This window comes from Lactuca virosa, chromosome 8 (assembly GCF_052849685.1).
Source record: "Lactuca virosa cultivar CGN04683 chromosome 8, Lactuca_virosa_CGN04683_v6, whole genome shotgun sequence".
Classification (NCBI taxonomy): domain Eukaryota; kingdom Viridiplantae; phylum Streptophyta; class Magnoliopsida; order Asterales; family Asteraceae; genus Lactuca; species Lactuca virosa.
In genome coordinates, this window is record NC_136433.1 from 50,283,151 (window position 1) to 50,292,710 (window position 9,560).

Here is a 9,560-nt window from a genome sequence, read left to right on the forward strand (position 1 = left end):
CAACCTAACGAAAACTAATTTAGTACAGGGAGAATACATATCAAGAAAGTCAATGCCTTCTTGCTGATTAAAGCTTCTGGACACCAAGTGGGGCTTATGGCGTTCCATGGTTCGAACCATCATCTTAAACATCCATGTGCAACCAAGTGCTTTACTATCATTTGGTAGCGGAACAATTGGCATGTAATTTTTCATCCATGTCTTCTCGTTATTCGAAGGATTTTGCAGCTTTAATGTAAGATTGGGTAGATACATCTATTGTGTATATGCTTTGGTATGTGGGATATAAACATGAGTATGAAAAGAAACTTGAAAGAGGAACAATGACATTCCATTTGCTAGACACCGACAACAATCAAAGATGATAGTATTGGGTCGTTTAAGCCATAACACAAATGAAAGTGTAATGTTAAACAGCCGAATTGTCTTACACTGATATTCATTTTTCCTTTTTTGTATGTATTATCATGTGATACTCAAGATTCAATAACCATTCAAAGAAATCCGCTTCCTGCATTCGATTCAATCCAATTTCACTCCTTTCCCTTCACTTCCAACAGCATCAGTAACCAAAGTCAAGGGCCTCTCATCCATCACTTCATCTATAATCCCAAACTCTTTCGCCTCTTCAGGAGTCATAAAACAATCCCTATCCATATTCTTCTGAATCACATCAACATTTTGTCCAGTATGCTTTGCATAAAGCCCATTCAAAGACTCCCAAACCCTAATAATCTGCTTCGTGTGAATCGTCATGTCTTTAGCCTGCCCGCTGTATCCACCAGAAGGTTGATGAATCATGATGGTGGCATTAGGAAGAGATCGCCTTTCACCCTTTGCACCAGCAGCCAACAGCAAAGAAGCCATTGATGCAGCTTGGCCTAAACATATTGTATTGATCGGAGATCGAATGTATTGCATTGTATCGTATATTGCAAGACCTAACACCATCAAATTCGCCATTTCCTAAATTAGATCACAGAGAAAACGATGATAAAACCTAATTTTTGCATAGGTGAAAAAGTAAAATTGAAAACCTACCTGCAGTGACGGCTCCGCCGGGGGAGTTGAGGTACATGTTGATGGGTTTAGAAGGGTTTTCGGATTCGAGGTAGAGAAGCTGAGCTACGACGACGTGTGATGTGTCATCGGAAATTGGGCCGTTGATACAGATAATCCTTTCTTTAAGGAGTCGAGAGAAGATGTCGTAGGCTCTCTCTCCTCGCGATGAATGCTCTATCACCATGGGGATTACACTGTACGACCGCCATTGATGATTTGTTATACTCCGGCTTGCTACAGTTGTTGCTACCCCGTTCCAAAGCTTGTTCAAACTGCGAGTGATTGGGTTCTGCATCGGTAATGGCGATATAGATCGATGGGAGTTTTTGAGAAAATGGAAGATTGTTGTAGGGATTCAAAAATTGATTTGAGGTCCGATTGTGGAACTCGAAATGTCTCGAATGAACCTTTTTTAGTTCGACTTAAAGGATTAATTTTTGTAATGTTTTTGGATCAAAATATATACTTCAATTTTAAAATAGACAAAAACCGTAAAAATAGTCCATGTGGTATGCATTTTTTTTTGTTTTAGTCCAAACCACGACTTTTTTGGATTGATGGTCCTTTTGAGCTAGTTTCGTTGCGTTTTTTGTCCCTGTGAATAGTGAAATGACCTCTCTCTCTCTCTCTCCAAACTCCACCCCCTCCTCCTTCTTCATTTACGACCAAGAACTCCCCACCGGAGTTGGAGCCGTTTTTCCGAACACCAAGACATTCGGGGTTACCTACTGCCACCGCCTTTTCTATTCAAATCACTTAAAAAATCCCTAAATCACATTCATATCGGATTGAAGACGTCTAGACAACATTTCATCAAGAAGCTTCATTGCTTCAGTAATCCCACCGTCAAAAATGGCGGCCTCGATCAAAATTGTGTAAGTAATCACCATAGGTTTACAGTTATCCTCCAATAGCTTATCCTCCAGTTGGCTTAATCGATTTGATTCAACTTACAAAACCCGCTGAAGTAGACCCAATTTTCAGATCGATCACTTCCAGCATTAACTTAATCTAAATCTCTATCGATGGAAGATGCTTGGGGGGTGCCGAAGGGGCTTTTTAGATAGTGGAGATGGCAGCAGTAGAGGAGGCTGAAAACCACAATGGAGATGGCAGCGGTAGAGGAGGGTCGATGTTGTTTGTGTTGGGTAGCGGGAGCATATGGAACCTCTGTGAGCAACATCGTCATCATTGAACCACCACATAACACCGCAGAACACCCACGACGACTTCCTCTCCCTCCTTCTCCGACGACATCCTTTGCAAAAACCCTAATGCAGCCTCCCTCCTAGGGTTATCTTAGACAACGTAATCCACCTGAGGCGGTGGGCGGATGTTAAGTAATCGGAGTAGACAGAGAGGAGGAAAGAGACGATGGTGGATTTCAGATTCATACACACACATATCGATTTCGAAAACGAAAACATACACATACAAATCGATTTTTGAGCATTGTGTTTGTTCTTGAGCACTGTGTGTTCTTGAGCACTTGTTCTTAGCACTGTGTGTGTTTAGAATTAAAAACCAAAAAAAATCTGGAGAGATTGAGAATAGGTGTGCGTGAGTGTATTACCATGTGAAGAGAGAGAGAGAGAAAAAAAAGGTGGGTCCTCTGTTATTTTTTTAATTGTTAAAATGAATAAATAAATATTAAATTTAAAAAAAATGAAAGAAAAATGAAAAATAAATACCCCAAGGGTATTATAGTCATTTCAATTTTCGGAGGGACTATTTTCACATACAAACCACTCCAAAAGGACCATGAATCCAAAAAACTCGAGGTTTGGACTAAAACCCTAAAAATTTGTATACCACAGGGATCATTTTTGCAATTTTGTCTTTAAAATATAACTTTTAATAAATTTTATATTTTTATAATTAATAGGGGTGAGCTCCGTACCAACCCGAAAGTACCGAGAACCGAAATGTCTGATTTGAAGGTACCGAATCTTGAACCAATACAATATGCGAGTAGTTTGGTACCATTATCTTCTAGAACCAAAAAAAATTTAGAGTCTTAAAGTGCTCTGTAACTCATACAATAGTCATCTAATTAAGTTGAACCGAGCATAAGTTGTAGCTTAGACAATGAATAATATCTAGGAAAAAATTAGTTTATTCGGATCTCGTATGAGAGAGGTATGGTTGTTCAAAGTTGACAATTTTCTTTCCCTTAATCTAAAAATGTTGAAAAAATCAAGTTTGAAAATAGCACCAACAACCCATGTTTAGGGCAATGTAACCCGTCAATACATATTCAATCACCTAAGGTGATTGTGGACTCTAAATTGTAGGCAAGACAAAGGAGAATATGTAAGAAGAAGCAACTCATTTCGAGCTTGTAAAAAAAATTATGAGGGTTGGAATATGGTAAAAACATGACAAATTTTGAAACAGCCCCAACATCTCATGTTTGAGGCACCGTAACTTAGACAAAATTTATCCAATTAAACTGGTTCTTGAGTCTAACTTGTAGTCAAGACAACAAAGAGTATGCAAGAAAAAATTAGCTCAATTCAAACTTATATGAAAAAGTTACGAGAGTTAGAATATGGTAAACAACAATTAAAAGAGTTGAAACAAACTCAAGTACTCAACATCCCATGTTTGAGGCTCTGTAACTCATACATGGTATTGAATCGATTAGGGATCGATATAGGTTTGGCTCGGTACCAGTGGTACTTTTGCTCAACCCTAAATTAATAGTAGGAACGACGGACTTCTAATAAAAATATTTAATGAAATCAATCGATCCCCAAATCTACTTTGACAAAATTTGGACACAAAAGGAGTTTAATTTGAAAAATGACACAAAAACCCTAGAGTTTATATGATTTCAATGGTTTTACTTAAGCATGATTTTTTTTGTCTTTTGGTGTTTATACTCTAAATTTGTCAAGCTTTTTCTAAAAATGGAAAATAGCTTGTGTTAGATGTAGGGATTTGGAATAACAATACACTAGGATATTTCATGGATCGTGATTGTGTCATTTTTCGAAATCTGTAATTTGTCCCTATTGTATGGGGGTTAGAAGAATTCAGAAGTGGGATAATCTGAGAAATTCAATAATGATTATAGGTCTAATCAGAATATGAAACACATAAATACCTTATTGTGATTTATGTTTTTCTTAAACAATTTTGAAGAGTAACGTTGCAGTTTTCCGTAATGTATCTAATGTCTGCAACGTCTGTCTATCTTAAATACATAGAAGATGGCAATTTACAAGGGAAAAACGATGTCTGATAATAATTATGCAGTAATGGACTTTAGTGGGAAAATACATTTTATGACAGAGCCCCCATGCGGGGGCTCTGCCCCTTGGACCCGCCTACGGGTGCTGCCCTTGGAATCATTCCCAAGGGGCGTTGCCCCCGACCCTCGTATTCCCGAGTCCACATTCATTGATTCGAGTTTGCACCCCGCATAATTTTGTCAAACTTTCTCGGTTACCATACCACGCAACATGGCATATGGTTGTTGACCGAACATCTTGAAGAAAAGGGGATTCTTTACACCGAGACCCACGACCTCATGTACACCAACTAAAGTTTTTGGGTTTATTTCCTTGAAAATTAATTATATTATGCCTTTAATTTGCTATATATTTTGTATTTTTGTTACTTTCATTTTTTTTTTGTACTACATAAGTCCTCAAACTTTGTTTTTTTCAAAAGATATCAACATGACCGGATATTTATTGTGCATGCTTATTTGGCATCTATGTTAACTTAATTACTTGCTAACTTGTACACAATTTTGTTTGTATCATAGCTCGCACCTTCGGTCATTCTTTTCAACCCAAATCAATACATTGCTACCATATCGATTGAATAAGGAAATCCAAAGCATGTCTTCCTCCTCTTACTTATCAAACTGAAATATGGAGGTGCACTCTTAATATCATTGTGATTGTGGACTAAGTTCTTGGATTAGGATATCTTGGAAAGAATATCATCGTGTATGAAGGCCTACAGTATGCCTTAATTTTATGGTAAGTGTTTTATCTCGAATTATTTCAAAGCATGAATATTTGAACTAAAGATTGCAGCTTTAAAAAATGACATGAATGTGTTCAAAACCTCGTAAGACATCAATTACATTTTACACAAAGAAAGGCAGCTATTGCATACATGAGCCTGCTATATAAATAATACAGGTAGTAATAATAAATATATAATAATAGTACAAGTTTTTCAATAAAGAATAATAATATGTTGAGATAAGTTAGGTAACCAAATAAAAACATATAAACACCATCCAATTCCAACCTTCTCTCCTCTCATCTCCATACACATCTAATATACAATTTTCTCTAATCTACTCTTGTACTTGTATTATACTTCTTCTCCCCAAAAAATTCATCAATCTTTCTCTTTCCTTCCTTTTTATTTCTAATTTTCTATTCCCTCTGTCCAAACCAACCAAATCAATATATATTTATATTTATATTTATATTTATATATCCAAAAACCAAAACAAAACAACTCACTAATCAATCAATCAATCAATCAATCAATCGCCGCCTTATTCTTCCTCCCACTAATCGGCTTCGGCAACCCATCAAAAATAGGCCTCGCAATGGCAGCTGTAGAAGCTTGAATGTCAGCCGTCAAATTCAACATGGAAGTGGGCCATATCGATGATGACGTGGACGTACCGTTACTTTGCATCTCATGAAAACTCGGTGAACTCGAAGACTTTTTTACTCCATTTGAAGCCTCCGTAATCACTGATTCCCCCAATTTTAACGGAGGCATATTCGGTAAACCGTCGGCATCACCAGCGGTTCGACTGGCGGCCTTTGGCCGGAGCGCCAGGCCTTTGCCGCCTGCTGCCGCAAACGCACCGTTGGAATTGCTGGTGTCGGGTTTAAGCATCGTTTCCGGGGTTTGATTCTGGAGGTCGATTTCCGATCGCCGTCTTCTCATCCATCTATCGTACCATGTGTCGGAATCGGAATCGTGGATTCCGTTTGTGACAGGAATGGCGTTTCCGTTTCCGCCCTGCTCTGACATCCCGTTAGCTAAGCTTTTACATTTCCGGTGAAGTCCGAGCGGCGGGTGGGAATTTGGTCCGGTTTGATCGGTTGGTTTAAGACCGTAATAGTCTCGTAAGGCGTCCATTGATGGTGAAATGTTTCGTGGTGAAGAAGAAGAAGATGATGATAATTTTAAGGATTTTATTGAATCCAACATATCAGAATGTCTTTGTCTTTGTCTTGGTGGTGTCATTTCCGAGTGTTTTGGCCTAAAATAAAATCACCCATGTTAAGATAATAACTAAAGTTTTCATTTTTATGTTTTAACTATTAAAAAAGATTTCAGGGGTATTTTTGTCAGCTGAGTTTGGACACATATACGTTGTCATGTGTGAGTAAACATAATTTAGAGACAAGATTGATGGTTAGAAACTTAAAATGAGAAGTGAAGATGAAATGACGTAATTACCCTTGTCCATTTGACATGATTGGAGAGGGCGGGTGTCTTCCGGGTAGGGGTATATGAAGAGTCTTGCGGGCAAACATTTGTAGGTCAGTTGTTAGGCCATTCATCTTTTTTATGTCAGCCACCTAACATACAAATATACAATGCAATGTTAAAAAATACAGAAGATGATAAATAAAACTAATATACAACACATAACCAATTGAACATATGTAGATTTGACACCATGTGCATCATTGACAAATGACAAGTACAATTCTTCACATGTAATTAAAAATGGAAATATTTCAGCATACATCATATCCCAATTCCATTCATTTAACATCCTTTTGGTGTCATTCACATAAATACATAAACTTCCCTTTGATTCACAAAATGAAATGACTTGAAAGACAAATTTGTCATGACTCCAAGTTTTTGATTTTTTGGTGTCCTTATATCAATCATTTAATGTCAGCTGAGAATGTAGACCAATAAACAACCTTATAATTTGAAATCTTAACAAGTTTGATCTTTCTAACATACTATTCCTTTGTACAAAAGATTAGATTTTTTTTTTTGTATCTAAATTCAAAAGTAGAACTGTTTAAAACATCAATCTAGATTCATTATAAATTGTACTGTGGACAGTCTTATTTAGGGCAGGAAGCAATAGAATGTACTTGAGCAGTGTATTAAATTTGGCATCAATAATTCAGAACTGATCATAATGTACAGTTTTTACAAGAGGGAGTATGAAAATTGAAAAACCAAAATATTTGTACTTTTGAATGAAAGTTTATTAAGCAATAACATCCAAGTAAATATATCCAAAAACCATAGAGTTGCTCAGTTTTGTGTTCTAGTTCCTTATCCAGATTCTTCCTACAGATTAATTTGAACTATTTTTCTGTTTAAGGACAATCGCAAAATGGAATGTACCGGATTTCTGTAAAGAACATATAACGAGCTAAACATCAGAAACTCGTTAGTATAAAAAGTTGAAGGAAGTTGTCACGACATGAAAAGACATAAAACCAAATTTTTTAGATTAATTTGTCGAATCAATTGAAGATTGTATTACCTCAACGCCATACTTAATTGCGACACCAGCGAGCGTATCGAATTTCGTGACGGTATGTTCGATATACCCAAAACCGCCGTCGCCGACACTCGAACCACCGACACCAGATGAAGTAGGAAGCGAAGATTGCATGAAAGGAGACGATGAATCATTAATTGGAAGCAACTTCGAAGGCGGCGGGGATTCCATCAATAAACCCCGATCTAATTGTTGATTCCAAAAATTAACCCCACACCCACTGTTTCGTCTCTGAATCCGCATATTTCCCGATTAACACCATCCGTCCAAAGATTTAGAATCGGAAAACCGAACCCTAACACATAAATCCTCCGCACATTGGTCGGAGAAACATATAGACGATGATCAATCAATTTCAACGAATAGGGAATTGATTGAAACACCCAGAAAGAATGATGAATCAATGAATAAAAAGGGGAAAAAGAAAGCGAATAATTTTTTTTTTTTGTAGATCTGGTGAATTAATCCAAGATCTCGTGGCGTATTGAAATCGGCGTGTCCGAAAGCGTGTCTGAGAAAAAGTTATGGAAGGAGAGAGATGGGGGCAGGGGATGATGGTGATGACGCTCAAACAAACGCTGCGTTGCCTTCAATTGTGGCACGTTGGATTGGATGTTGCTCAAATTGTAAAATTGTAAAATTTGGATAAAGTAAAACTTTGTGTTTGGTCAACAATACTTCTTTCTCCTCCTCTTTATATACATAAAAATACTTTTTTTTCGTTTATTTGTTTAAAAAAAATTACTTTGTTTGTAAATTTTTATTAAGACATAAATTATATATATATATATATATATATATATATATATAATACACTGGTAATTATTCAAATAACAAAGTCAATCAATTTTGTTTTTATTAGGATACAAACTAAATACTTTTCAAAGGGTTGATTTTTTATATAACAACCAATCATTTAAAGTGTCGTCTATTGTACTTATTTTTTATACACATATAATCTCACAACTTGAGCTTAGCGTTACAATCATGTGAAAATATGACCTGGCCGACTAAAGGTTTATTGACTAGACATCCAAGGTGTTGGATTTCTTTTTAACGTAGTATTTTATTATTATTATTATTATTATTATTATTATTTATTACAATAACTAACCCCACCCCCTATTTTGTCTTTCATGTTTGTCTTCGGTTATTTGAGTGGGGGATGTAACGTACACCATGCCCATTTTGTACATCTAAGGCAAGGCTATAGGATGTGTATGTGGTATTCCATGATACTCTCCATGTAGACGGTGTTAGACACCGTGTCGGGTTTACAGTTTCAATGCGGTAGTGCCGAGCTCGGCTAGAAACTATCGTCCTTCCTCATCTCTCTTCTCCTTCCCTTCTTCCTTCTATTTTTGGTACACCACTCCTAGTATGTGGTAAACAAGGAGGTAAAATGAGATGGTGGTAGGGAAAGCGGAGGTGGAGAGTCTTTATCATGGTAGAGCTATGACATGACACCTTTCAGCCTAAAGAGGGAGGGAGTAGTGTCACAGAAACGACACTCCCTCATATGCCATGTAGACACCACATAGGCTCCATGTCAACTTTACCACAAAAGTGTGGTTTTTTGCCACACACTAGGTGTGGTGTACCAAAAGAGAGAGAGAGAGAGAGAGAGAGAGAGAGAGAGAGAGAGAGAGAGAGAGGCAACTGAAGAAGGAAGGGAGATAAAGAGAAGAGAAAGTCTGTCTAGATATTACCGTGTGCGGCCAAAGCGCACCCCAAACCGTATGGTGGAGGCGGTGTTCCTCAGCGTCATCGTGGCAAAAGTGCGGTTTTTACCACATCCGCTCCCTTTAATCTAATAACCACATCCTTGAGTTATAAGTTTGTGGTTTGAGTTATTAAATTCCATTTATTAAGCTTACAGTTCAAATATTAAATACACAAAATATTGTTAGTGCTCCATGTTAGTATGTTAGCATTTAGGGTTTATGCCCAATGCCTTTAGGGTTTAGCT

General features: G+C 37.1%; 2 protein-coding genes across 2 annotated transcripts; both read right to left on the reverse strand.

The window, feature by feature from the left end:
* Positions 1-298: 298 nt before the first annotated feature.
* On the reverse strand, positions 299-1,478 carry LOC145128542 (ATP-dependent Clp protease proteolytic subunit 2, mitochondrial-like). Its single transcript, XM_079063344.1, has 2 exons — positions 1,042-1,478; positions 299-941 (listed from the first exon to the last, which is right to left on the reverse strand). The coding sequence occupies exons 1-2, from the start codon at positions 1,355-1,357 to the stop codon at positions 523-525; spliced, it is 735 nt and encodes a 244-aa protein (XP_078919470.1). The 5' UTR covers positions 1,358-1,478; the 3' UTR covers positions 299-522.
* A 4,020-nt stretch (positions 1,479-5,498) lies between these two features.
* Positions 5,499-8,173, reverse strand: LOC145132196 (uncharacterized). Its single transcript, XM_079066901.1, has 3 exons — positions 7,574-8,173; positions 6,514-6,635; positions 5,499-6,313 (listed from the first exon to the last, which is right to left on the reverse strand). The coding sequence occupies exons 1-3, from the start codon at positions 7,832-7,834 to the stop codon at positions 5,575-5,577; spliced, it is 1,122 nt and encodes a 373-aa protein (XP_078923027.1). The 5' UTR covers positions 7,835-8,173; the 3' UTR covers positions 5,499-5,574.
* Between the last annotated feature and the right edge of the window lie 1,387 nt (positions 8,174-9,560).